Genomic DNA, 13,345 nt, shown 5'->3' with positions numbered 1-13,345 from the left:
TCATGGCCAGATGGAGAGAGACATAGCGGGCCCCAGGGCTCTAACACTTCTGCAGAACGGGCAAGTATGTGAGTGCAGTCGGTGTTTCCATTTCCTGTTGACTAGGAAGTAAAAATCATGGGTCCTGCCCAAACAACATTGTGAGCGCCAGAAACAATGATCTTAAGGACAATCTTGGAAACTATGTGCTGCGTGGGAAAAAAACTAACTGTACTTCTCAACCTTTGAGTATGGATTTACACCATTATTACTGGGATTAGATCTTCATATTTCCATCAATAGGGGGAAAAAGAACCCACACAAAATCAAAACAACAACAACAAAAAAATCCCCATACTAAAACCACAAACTCCACAGACCTGAGCAACAACTTGTTTATAAACCAATTGGCTCTTTTCAGCTTGTTTAAATCATGTTTATATTCTTCACTTAAAACTCTTAATTAAAAATAATACTCCCCTGAACAGTAAAATTTGCAATTAGTACTCTGTCTTTTAGTCATTAAACAAATAGAAAATGGAAATTGGCTTTTCTGGTTTTCTTTTTGAACAGCATGTCACGTAATTCAGGTTGACCTCAATCAACTTGTAGCCAAGGATGACCTTGAACTCTTGATCCATCTACCTCCACCTTTAGCAAGTCTAAAGGCGTGCACTACCACATGCAAATCGGTGATTGACCTTTTTTTTTTTTTTTTTTTTTTTGGTTTTTCGAGACAGGGTTTCTCTGTGTAGCCTTGCCTGTCTTGAACTCTGTAGACCAGGCCTGCCTCTGCCTCCCGAGTGCTGGGATTAAAAGCGTGTGCCACCATGCCTGGTTGAGCTGTTTTTTTTTTGTTTGTTTGTTTGTTTTTGTTTTATTGTATCTATCCTTTAATACAATCACTGTATGGATTTTCCAGAGTTCTGTCAGTCAAACAAATTACTGATACACAAAAAACTTAAGAACACTTTAAACTTGTAGCCAAGTTAGTTCTTTCTGGAGGTCTGGAGCCCCGTGAAGTTAGACTAGCATCTAGGGTAGTGGTATCTGCAGATCTTAATTTGGAAGGGGAGGTTTCCACTAAATGGATTGTAGCTATTAGAGGTGAAGTAAATTGGAAACAGAACAGCCAGTGTATTCTTTACCCAATTAACAAAAATCTAGGGCTGGTGAGGAGGCTCAGTTGGTAAAAGCACTCGTCACCATGCCTAATACTTCTTTGATCCCCAGGACCTACATGGTTGGAAGAGGACTGACTTCTGCAAGTTGTTCTCTGGCCTCTACTTGCAGAACACACACACACACACACACAAAAGCTAAAAAAACATAATGTCCCATACTACCAATGAGGTCAGCTCTTTGGATATATAGGGTAGGATGGAGATAGTTTAAGGAAATATAATTTTAAGTGATGAACAGTTATTATGGTTTGGATCTGAAATGTCCTCTGGATGTGGTAAAGGCTTGGTGCTCAGCTTATAAGGAGGCGGTACAACTTTATAAAGTGGTTTAGTGCCTGGATATGTATGCTTGAGGTATATTAAGAGCCAGGCTCCCTCTTGTCTCTCTGTCTTCCTTTTATCTTCTCTCCTTCCCTGTCCATGACTGGAAAGGATCTTCTCTGCCAATATTGCATGTCATGATGTTCTTACCACAGGCCAAGCCTAAAAGCAAAGTGGTCAATTAATGACTTTAAAATTTTGAGCCCAAATAAACTTTTTTTTTTTTTTTTTTTTTTTTTGGTGGCGGTTTGAATGAAAACCCTTCCCCACCACCCCCCCTGCCGTCCAAAGCACGGTGCAGTGGCAGACACCTGTAATCCCAGCATTAGAGGAAGCAGAGGCAGGTGGATCTCTGAGTTTGAGGGCAACCTGGTCTACAAAGTGCATCCAGGACAGCCAAGGTTACACAGAGAAACCCTGTCTCAGAAAACAAAACAAAACAAAAAAAGGGGGGCAGGCCCCCATAGGCTCATATATTTGGTTTTTTCCCCCCTGTGGTGACTGATGTGGTGGTGGGGCTGAATCAAGGGCTTTGTGCTGAGCTATACCTTCAGCCCATATCTTTACCTAAGAAAACAAGGTCAACAATTCATATAAAACTCCTTTGTTTTTTGTTTTTGGAGACAGGGTTTCTCTGTGTAGCCCTGGCTGTCCTGGACTTGCTTTGTAGATCAGGCTGGCCTCCAACTCACAGTGATCCACCTGCCTCTGCTGCCTCCCAAGTGCTGGGATTACAGGTGTGCACCGCCACGCCTGGCTCATATGAAACTAAAGATTTATTTATCATATATACAGTGTTTTGCCTGCATGTACACCAGAAGAGGGCACCGGATCTCATTATAGATGGTTGTGAGCTACCATGTGGTTGCTGGGAATTGAACTCAGGACCTCCGGAAGAGCAGTCAGTGCTCTTAACCACTGAGCCATCTCTCCAGCCTGGCTCATATATTTGAATACTTGGTTCTTAGCTGGTGGAACTGTTTGGGAAGACTGGGAGTCCTGCATGGCCTTGCTGGAGGTTTGTCATTAGGGGTAGGCTTTGAGGTTCCAAAAAAGCCTACACCATTCCCACCTAGCTCTCTCCGCCTCATGCTTGTGATCAGGATGTGCGCTCTGAGCTATTGCTCCAGCACCAGCTGCCTGCCACCACATTCTCATCACAATGGTCCCCTTCTGAAACTATGTGCCCCAAATAAACTCTTGGTCATAGTGTTTCCACAACAATAGAAAATAAGACACTTTTTTTTTTTTTGAGGTATTTTGTTAAAGAGACAGGAAGCTAACAATGATTTAAACTATTTTACGACTTGGATCTTCCTATAATGGTTCATATACTTATTACTCATAGTTTTTGTATGTATACTGTAATACAGGTCCTGCCTTTCTCTAGTACTGTACACTAGGATCAACATTTTCCTTTAGAATATCGATGCATCATGACACTAAGTCAATTTGATATGAGAAAACAAACAAAACCCAAATATTCTCCAACAAGAAACACTACACTATTCAAGAGCTGTTTCACTTCTATTTTATTTTATGTTTTGAGACAGGGTCTCTCTACATAGCCTGGCTGTCCTGGAGCTTATGTAGACCAGGCTGGCCTCAAACTCACAGAGATCTACCTCTGGCCCATGCATGCTGGGATTAAAGGCAAATGTCAACTTGCCCAGAGCACTTTTAAAAATTTACATTAATTTCTGCATGTGCAACAAAGCTCCTAATGACAATGAAGTTCCAAATATTTTGTAATGAGTAATATTCATTATATACCAAATTGTTTAATCTTTGTTTTGTTTTGGAGACAAGGTTTCTTACAAAGATCCCCCTGTCTCTGCCTCCTAGAGTGTTTGGGATTAAAGGTATGTGTCACTATGCCTGGCCAATCCTTTGTTTTTCAACCCTACACTAGAAAAATTTCCTAAGCCACGTTGCTTTCCTATGTAATAGATCATTCCAAGCCTAGAGGCAGCTTATTTCCTTGCCAGCAAGCAATTCACAGGTGAAGAACAGAAAGCAAACCAAAGACACAGAGCTTATTATGTATTTGGTTCTGAAATATGGTATTATACAGACCTCCTTTAATCCCATTTCAGTCCTAAAGCAGTAGCAAATGAAAGGTTTTCTGAATCTCTAAACAATTCTTTCTCTTTTGGTGTGATGGTGGTGGTGGTGGTGTGTGTGCACGGGCGCATGCTTTGCTGCATGTGTGTACATAGGTTTACATGTCAGTGGCAATGTAGTGGCCAGAGAACACTGAGTGTTCTCCAGGTTGCTCATGGAGCCCAGAGCTGGAGTTGGCAGCCAGCAAGGCCTAGCAGTCCCATCTCCATCCCTCAGGTGGTGGTGGGGTTATGTACACATGCACCACCACCCTGACTTTAACAAAAGTGTTGGAGACTTCAGTCTGCCTACTTGTAGGCAGTGCTTGTAGAAAGTGCTCTTACTCACTGGGTGACTTCTCAGTTTTCTAAAAACATATCTTTCTAGGCAGAGCTGGCTATGTTCAGGATGTCCAGAACTATTAATTTCTAAGTTGGGATAAAGACAATACCAATTTAAAATAAAGAAGTGCCTCCTGGAGCTAGTCCAGGTACTAAAAGGCCTCAGGTCAAGCCAGACACCAGTAAGATCCTGTAGAAGTAGCAGCCACTTTTGAAGTACTAGGCAAAATGAACACAGCTGCCACCTATGTTTTTAAATAGCAACTGTGAAGAGGAAAACAGTGGAACAAAAATAGAAGTGTGATCACAGTGCCAAGGAATGAAGTGTCTTTCCTCGAAGTGAGTTTTATTGCTAATGCGGCACTCACAGTCTGTTACTTCATCTGGTACTTTCGAATCCCTGATCACTCTGATATCTAAGTATTTGAACACATTACTTTTTCTTCCTAGACTTTTTGTTTACACAGGGCTTCTCTGTGTAACCTTGGCTGTCCTAGAACTCAGTCTGTAGACCAAGATGGCCTCAAACTCAGAGATCCGCCTGCCTCTATCTCTCAGGTGCGGGGATTAAAAGGCGGGAATTCTCACATCTCTGCTCTTCCTAGTCGTTTACCATATGTATCTCAAAGGCATAAGTTGAATTTCAAAAAATGTCACCTTGGTAAGAAAACCGTATCTACAAGCTGTCCTCTGACCTCCTCATAGGCTCTGTAGCATATGTGCATTCGCACACAAAATATTTATTTTGTTTTTTGTTTTTTGAGACAGTTTTCTCTGTGTAGCCTTGGCTGTTCCAGACTCACTTTGTAGACCAGGTTGGCCTCAAAATCACAGAGACCCTCCTGCCTCTCTGCTTTCCCAAGTGCTGGGATTAAAGGAGTTGTCACCACGCCTGGCTGTTAAATTCCACTACTCTTAGGCAATCAATTTAATTACTTTTACACTGAAGAAGAGTAGGAAAAATAAGTGTTTGGGACTTATACATTGGAACATTTTATCTATCTATCTATCTATCTATCTATCTATCTATCTCCAATCAAGGAAAACCAACAAGGGTTTGAATACATAGCTCAGTTGATAACTTTTCTGTAGAGAGCATGTGTAAGGTTAATTCAATCCCTATCCACACTCCAAGGGAAAAAAAAAGAAAGAAAAAAGGAGGAAAGAATACCCAAGTCCCACATCTTTTGAGTAATACATTCAGGAAGATATTTATTATCTTCTCTTTTTGATGGACTATTTAAAAGGAGGGGTGAGGAGAAAGATGGCTCAGTGGTTAAGAACACTGGCTGCTCTTCCAGAGGACTCGGGTTCAATTCCCAGCACCCACATGGCAGCTCACAACTGTCTGTAACTCCAGTTCCAGGGCTTCTGACACCCTCACCCAGACATACATGCAGGCAAATGACTAATAAACATTTAAAAAAAAAAAAAAGGCCACTGTTGTCCTCCTCATGTTTACTTTGATTGCTACTTGTGCTTTGGAGTCAGACTTCAGGAGATCTCTACGTAGTTTGAAGTCATCACTTGGAGGCAGTAATGGAAAGAGCCGAGTTTCTCCCCTAGGTGTGTGACCTTGACCGAGCCACCTCAACTACACTTGGCCTAATACAGAGAAACAGATTATTTAAATAAACACTGAATACTTGTTTTGCTATTATGAAATATGAGAAGATATTATTGGTATTCTGTTTACAGAAAACCTGGCTGTATACAGCACAGGTTTTACTGTCAGAGGAGTTCTGTTTCTTGAATTCAAGCCATTGTTGGTTAGTTGTACAATCCTTAGCAATTTACCTGTTTTCTCTGCCTCTCACTTCTTCGTCTACTTGAGACACTCCCTCTCCTTTTTAGAAAAATCATTGTTGGGATGAAATGAGGGAATTAAACTATGTATTCTTTCAACACACACAGCATTCTGCTTTGTGGAATGCTAGTTACATTTTTCTTCTTTCACTACATATGCGCCACAAATTGTGCCAGCCCCCAGGGATTAGAAAAGACAACTATGACACAGGAAGCGATACTGTGGTTGAGAAAACACTTCATTTTCCACCCATCTATACTCTCGGAACCAGTCACAAGAATCTGCATGTTTCTGTTACTATAAATGAATCTGCTGAATACATCAAGTATCAACAACCAGGGCTGGACTCAGAAGATAATTAACAGAAGACACATTTTAAGTTTAGCTGTTCTCTAGTGGGGGTATGCCCGCTTGGCGACAAACGATATGATCACAAATGAAAGATCAGAGGTGAGTTGATGGCAATACCACACAGCAGAGAGCTCATATGAGGCAGGACAAATGCTAAGCGCTAATACTAATTCAACAACTGAAATTGGATCTCAATTCTGCCACCTCCCCATTGAGAGACCCTAGGTAACTTATCTCAGCCTCAGGTCATGGTCAGATAGAAATGTGTCGGCTTTACCCATCTCCTAGGGTAAACGTGATCCAATGAAATCACATGACAATGTTATCTAGAGCTGGCAAAACGTTAATTTATGAGACAATATGACTCCTGGCACCAATTAGCTAGCAAGTTCAGTGGCCGGGATATAACACGCAGCGGCCAGGAAGTAAACAGCATTCGAGTCTGTTGAGTATTTGATGATGAAAGCAGCCGGTTGGGGCTAAACAGGCTCTGCTGAGGGGCTTCTAACAAAGCTGAGGTCCGGGCTCGGAGCCAGGGAGACAGCAGCCGCTGGTTGCTACCCGTCTGGTCCCTCAGTCCCCCTCAGGTGAGAGGAGCCAGCAGGGGAGGCAGCGGCTTGTAGCCATCAAGTCCCGTCGCGCAGGGGTCGCCAACGCCCTCCCTCGGACCAGTCCCCAGCTGCGCTCATGCCGCCTTGCACGTACGCAGCAGAGGCCGGGGGCCCACCGGCTGCTACTTACAGGCCGCTCGCGGACGTACACCTGAAAGGGAGCCCGCCGAGCCTCCTGGCACCGCCGCTCTCCGCGATCCAGGGACCGGACTTTGGCCACGGCTCTGACAGCCAAGAGCGGAACCTCCTCAAGTACCAAGCAGCGAGCTCGCTGCTAGCCTGGCCCGCCAGGAGGACGGACTCGGGGCGGGGCTCCCGACGGACACGCCCCAAGCAGCCCGCTCTGTCCTCGCTCGCCCCACCCCTTCCGGCCTGCTCCGCCGCCGCCGCCGCCGCCGCCGCCTCCCGCCACTTCCCCTTGACAGCCGGTCCGCTTCCGGACCAACCCCCGCGCCCCCTCCGCCGTCGCCCGCCCCGGGGCGCACGCGCACTCGCAGGAGAGTTTTGACAGCTCTGGCGGAAGAGGAGGAGCAGCTGTCGCGAGAGTTGGGGGCGCGCCGCCTAGTGAGCGCTTGTCATTATGGCGAGCCCGGGAAGCGAGGCGGAACGGGAGCCCCTCCTGGGCCCCGGCTGCCCCGGAAGCAGGTGAGCAGTTGAGTGGGACTGGCTGGGTTCTGCTGGCCGCCGCCTGGGCCCGGAACCCGGTTACATATGCGTAGGCCTACGTGCGCGCGCCCGGCGGTTCCCCCGGATACCAAGCTTGGTACTGAGAAAAGTTGGGTACCCAGAAAGCTGGGGAGGCCGATGCCTCACGTACGGGTCCCAAGACACAGCATCTTCACTTTGTATCCTGTGTGGACTCTAGAACACTGCAGCTTGAGGCTTCTGCCTCAGTTCTCTTATGGAAGTTCCTTCCTGCTTGAGAGCTTCGTTTTCTTCATTTTCAATTTTTTCCTTAGTTTTGTATAAACTGCTTCTTTCACAGCAGACACCGCATTCTGTTGACCCTTGATCCTGTCCACGTTTCATAAAAAACCCAAATGATGGTTTTAACCGACAGGCTTCTGGCCTTTTCCTGACCTGCCTAAAAGCTTGGTAACTTCTTCAGATTTTGCAAGCAAACCCGTTTAAAGTGGCACATCTTTTGCTCAATATCACAGGTACAAAATAAAGTCTAAGCCGTTCATTAGTGTTTTGATCCCTCTAATTCTCATTTTGATCGTAATTTATGAGTGCTGATTTAGAAAAGTTTGGACTTGCCTCACTCAACCAGTATTTTTACCCTTAGGAAACAGTTATTATTTTCTTGAGTCTTTTATTTGAAACATAGTGTTTTTTTGTTTGTTTGTTTGGTTTTTTTTTTTTTTTTTTACATTTATTTGGGGAGGGGTGGCACATGCATCAGAGGACAACTTGTGATACTTTCCATCTACCATGTAGGTTTGCAAGCTTCGGGGTAAGCATCCTGACCCACTGAACCATCTCCACCAATGTTTGCTTTCTATTTTGAGACAGAGCCTCCTGAAAGCTGGGTTGGCCTCAACCTCAGTATATAGCCAAGTATGATTTGAGTTCCTGTCTCTCCTGCCATCACCTCTCAAGTGCTGGAATTACAGAGATGTGTGCCTCACACCCACCAATACATAGTAACTATATTAAGTAAATTTTAAAAATTGACAGCTATGCTTCAATCGCTTATTTATCTTCAGTGCCAATCCTTTTATTTTATCCATGGTGAAAGTTCATGGTCTTTGGTTTACTGTGCAAAGTATAGGGATTGCAGTTTCATGTTACTTGATTTTATCTTGAGGAGATTAATATCAATAGCAATGCTGAAATTTGTTTTAAAAGAGCAGTGTTCCCAGGCCTGTTGAGGCCTGTGGAGCTGCTGCCTGCTATACTATTTTTTTGTTGTGCTGCTGCCCTTTTGGAGTTAGTTCCCACAGCGTTGTAGTTGTACTGCCTCGTCCTCTCCTAGGAGGCCATCCTTATCTTCCCATTGAAATCTGCTGCAACCCTTGTTTATGTTACGGTCAGCAACTTCTTTTCTTCCAGGCTTAAACATTTGCTGTGACCCTGCAAACTAGTTATTTGTTCTTAATAGAACTTGTGCTTGCAATGTACAGGCTCTGACAGATGGCTAGCGCGCTCCCCATGTTAGTGAAGTGTTAAGTCTGTGATGTTTCTGTTGCTTAGCATTCTTTTTACTACTTGTTTCCTTTCTGTTATAGTTCATGTTTCTCAGACAGACCATGGGATCCTTGAATCACAGATGTACAGTTAACCATATAAATATGATTTTATGGTTGCACATGTTGTAACTTTATCCAAATAGGCCTACTTAGACATATTTTTTCTTACTCTTACCTTCCTTATAAATAAGTGGTTGTGTTAGGATGCATCCACATTCAGATGTTCTGTCCATAAAGAGTTCATTACACCGAGGTTCTATATTTAGCATTTTAAAAATACAAAGGAAATGCTTTCCGAACAATTCAACAAGTGTGTAGGGTTCTTTAAAATCATAAATGGATTCCCTAGTTATGACTGGCAGGTTTTGCTCACATTTACTGTAGAAATTTAGTTATCCAACAGCCCTTCCTAGCTAACAAGATTGATTGATTATGATTTATTGGTCTAATTGGTTCAGGTCTTTTTTTTTTCCTTGAGTGTCTAGTACGCTCAACTGACCAACTTTATGAGTTGCATTTAAGAGAACAGGGGTTGACCCACTTTCTCTGTAGTGGCCCCATTGGTAGATCGGTTCAAGCCAAAAGGCAAAGTCAAGGATAGTGTAGCTACTTAGGCAAAAGAAAGTATACAAATTGTAATAGATGAACGAATTATTTGGAGAGTAGGTTAATTTCCTGATGAGAAAAGTGGATTTTGAAGTTAGTGTTTTGCAAACTAGTCTTAGCTCTCAAGCGACAGACAAGTGGTGTCTATATTTGACCTGCAGATTATGGCTTGTAAGCCCTACCTTAGGCTTTCCTGAAATGGTACTGATACTTCAAATTGGGACGCCAAAGAAATATTACTGCCCCATTGGTCCTTACGCTGCCTGTACCCCCTCCCCCTCCTCTTTCTTTCTTTCAAACAAGTTCTGATTGTGGAGCTCAGGCTGGTTCACAACTCAGTCTGTGGTAGAAGCTGGCCTTGAACTTAGGGCCTTCTTGCTTTCCCTCACAAGTAATGCGATAACAGCAACTGGCAAGTGCCAGTGTGCTTGTCTTACAGTGCACACCTTCTTCTGTCGTATTTCTCCAGTTATATACGGTAGTCTCAGAAGCTTGCCCTTCTTTCTCTCCAGCTCTGAGTCTAGGTGTTTTGCTCTTTAGGAGTGAGTCCAGAGCTGGTCTCTTGAAAGTACAGTGCTGCGTCGCACCAGTCTCTGTGCATGAGAATCCACTGAATGCAAAATGTATTTATTCATGCTACATTTTACCTAGGTGCTCAGTTCCCACCAGTGTATTGTGTCCTTTTCCTGGTTTTTTGTTTTTGTTTTTTTGTTTTTTTCAAGATAGAGTTTCTCTATATATTAGCTCTGGCTGTTCTGGACTCATTTTGTAGACCAGACTGGCCTTGAACTTACCTGGCCTCCTGAATGCTGGGGTTAAAGGCATACACTATCTCGCCTGGTGTACTTTTCTTGGATTTTAAGCCATACATTTGCTAAACATTCTGCCCTCTGGAGCTGTGGTTATGGAAATGTTAGACCACTACAGTCTACTTGGAAGAGAGTTCCAGTGGGAAAATTAGACCCAGAATGTGGCAGTAATAATAGATAGAAAGTAAAAGTCAAACAAATCCTCTTGGAAGTAAGTACAACATTTCTTTTCTTTTCTTTTTTAAAGATTTATTATGTATACAATGTTCTGCCTTCATGTATGCCTACTCGCCAGAAGAGGGCACCAGATCTCATTATAGATGGTTGTGAGCTACCATGTGGTTGCTGGGAATTGAACTTAGGACCTTTGGAAGAGCAGACAGTGCTCTTAACCTCTGAGCGTTCATTCTCTCCAGCCCCAGAACAGCATTTCTTTTGCTTGTTTGTTTTGTTTAAACAGGGTCTCACTATGTAGCTCAGGCTGGCCTGGAACTGCTATGTAGATCAGGTTGGCCTGAAATTCACAGAGGTCCTCCTTTCTCTGCTTCCCTTGTCTCTCTGCATCTCTGAGTGCTGGGATTACAGGCATGTGCCACTACACCCAGCTACAGCATTTTTTCTTACACCCTGGTAAGGCAAAAGTCTGGTCTACAAAGAGAGTTCCAGGAGAGCCAGGGCTGTTACATAGAGATACCCTGTCTAGAAAAACCAACCCCATCCCCCACCCTCCAAAAAAATTTTGTCTTAAATTCTACTTTTCCCATCAGTATTTAAGAGATATGATTATAAGAAGAAAATTAGGGTCTGGAGAAATTGCACAGCACTTGAGAGCACTTGGAGAAGACCAGGTTTGGCTCACCATATGACAGCTCATAAACATCTGTGACTCTGTTTGCAGTGGATCTGTCACCCTCTTCTGGCCTTCATGGGTACTGCATACATTTGGTGCAGGTCACAGACATATGTGCAGGTAAAACTTCCATGCCCATAAAATAAAAGTAAATTTAAAAAGTAAAGAAGAAAATGTTTTTTAAAATTGAGGCAGAGGCAGAGTCTTGCTATATATCCTAGGTTAATGTTGATCTTGACACCTCAGTATCTCCTCCATTTTTTTTCTCCAGAGTGTCTTGGAACCAAGGCTGGCCATGAAGTTACTATGTAGCCCACCATGACCTTGAATTCCTGATCCTCTTGCCCAATGTTCGGACACACACTGAGGCCTAAACCATCACACCTGTTTTTTCTCAGTTTCTTAAGTGCAGGAATATGAGACACATTCTCACTCTACAGGCCAGGCTGCCTTGCATTCACTACATAACCAACATTGGCAATGAACTTGTAACTGCCTTTTTGGCTAGGAAAGTTTTTGGTTTTCAAGCCTAGGTCTCACTGTGTAGCTTTAGCTGTCCTGGAACTTGCTCTGTAGACCAAGGTGGCTCACAGGGATCCACCTGCTTCTGCCTCCCCGAGTGCTGGGATTACAGGTGTGTGCCACCGCTCTAGGCGTATATGCAGTGCCTTAAGCCCTTACAGTACATCAGTAATGGGGCCTGGAATGATGACTCAGTGTATGAGGGAACTTGCTGCTGAGCCTCATGACCTTAGCTTTGGTTCACAGTTTATCCTTTGACCTCCACGAGTATACTAATAAAACATACATAATTAGCAAACAGCAGATCTTGTCTCTTGTCTTTCCTTTCTGCCATTTTCTTTTTTTCTTTTTAGACATGCTTTTCTTTGTGGAGCCTTGTAGCCTTGACTGTCCTGGAACTCATTCAGTAAATCAGGCTGGCCTCAAACTCACAGAGATCTGCCAGTCTCTGTCTCCCAAGTACTAGGATCAAAAGGTGTACACCACGACTGCCCCGACTCTTTCTGCCATTTCTAAGTACAATACATTTGAAAAAAGAAAGCTTTTCATTGATGACTAAATTTAACAACCTTAAGGTCTATTTTAATAAAATACTCTTGGACCACAGACTTTAATACTAGACTTTTACTGAGGCAAAAGGAGTTAGCCTCTGGCTAGCCTGGGCTGTTCAGAAAGACCTCCCAACAAAAGAACAGTGGTAACAAAAACTAATCAAATCCTTCCTCCAAAAGGAATTACTCTTGGACCATAACTAGGCATTAACTGTGTCCTGACATTTGGGAAGAGTAGTGCGCTCATCAAGGTAAGTTTGCCAGCTCTCGTACCTGTGTGATCATTTAACAAGCATAAACACTCAGGTGTCTCCTAATGGAGGATGTCAACTAATATACTCATTTTTAGTCCAGATTATAGATTTATCCAAAAGACAAAACCAGTTTGCTGTATCACTGTAAGGTCTTTGGTCCACAAGCGGACTTTATTTGGCAGTTCACGTCAGAGCCAAGGCCAGTGCTCTAGGAAGCGCCAGGCTGGGTTACATTGTTCTAGTCAGAACAGCTCACAGCAAAAGTAATATGCTTCCATCAAGTATGCATGCTGGAAACATGAGAGTCGTTATAGAAACATGTATCTTTACTGTCTTTATTCATGTGTAAATGCAAGCATGTGTGTGCTGTGATATACTCACAGAGGTCAGTCTACAATTTGGGGGAGTCGGATCTCTCCTCTCACCACGTGGGTCCTAGGGAGGGAATTTAGGTCATCCAGCAGGAACCGTGGCCCATCTCACTAATTTTCTTTCTTTTTTTTTGTATTTTTTTTATTAATTTATTCTTGTTACATCTCAATAGTTATCCCATCCCTTGTATCCTCCCATTCTTCCCTCCCTCCCATTTTCCCCTTATTCCCCTCCCCTATGACTGTTCCTGAGGGGGATTACCTCCCCCTGTATATCCCATTTGGGGGAGATTTATTTCTTCTATCTAGTTTATATAACCTTTCTTTCTTTCTTTTTTTTTTTTAGCTTCCTTCCTTCCTTTCTTTACTTTCCTTCTTTCTTTCTTTTGTTTTTTTGTTTATGCTTTCTTTTTTGAGACAGAGTTTCTCTGTGTAGATCAAGCTGGCTTTGAACTCACAGAGATTCCTCTGCCTCTGCCTCCCTAGTGCTGAG

General features: G+C 43.4%; 2 protein-coding genes across 2 annotated transcripts in view; one reads left to right on the top strand and one right to left on the bottom strand.

Annotated features, from left to right (window-relative positions):
• Abhd18 (abhydrolase domain containing 18) overlaps positions 1 to 6,971 on the bottom strand; it is a 43,391-nt gene extending 36,420 nt beyond the window's left edge. The window contains exon 1 of the mRNA XM_051157096.1: positions 6,828 to 6,971. The gene's annotated coding sequence lies outside the window, so the exon portion shown is untranslated. The remainder of the gene's footprint in view (positions 1 to 6,827) is intronic.
• Positions 6,972 to 7,198: 227 nt separating this feature from the next.
• Positions 7,199 to 13,345, top strand: part of Mfsd8 (major facilitator superfamily domain containing 8) — a 28,222-nt gene continuing 22,075 nt past the window's right edge. The window contains exon 1 of the mRNA XM_051157095.1: positions 7,199 to 7,342. Coding sequence (XP_051013052.1) covers positions 7,278 to 7,342 — 65 coding nt within the window. The 5' untranslated portion in view covers positions 7,199 to 7,277. The remainder of the gene's footprint in view (positions 7,343 to 13,345) is intronic.

Source organism: Acomys russatus, chromosome 15 (assembly GCF_903995435.1).
Source record: "Acomys russatus chromosome 15, mAcoRus1.1, whole genome shotgun sequence".
In the NCBI taxonomy this organism is placed as follows: domain Eukaryota; kingdom Metazoa; phylum Chordata; class Mammalia; order Rodentia; family Muridae; genus Acomys; species Acomys russatus.
Note: the sequence above shows the minus strand (reverse complement) of the source record. Positions and strands in the feature narration are given on the sequence as shown.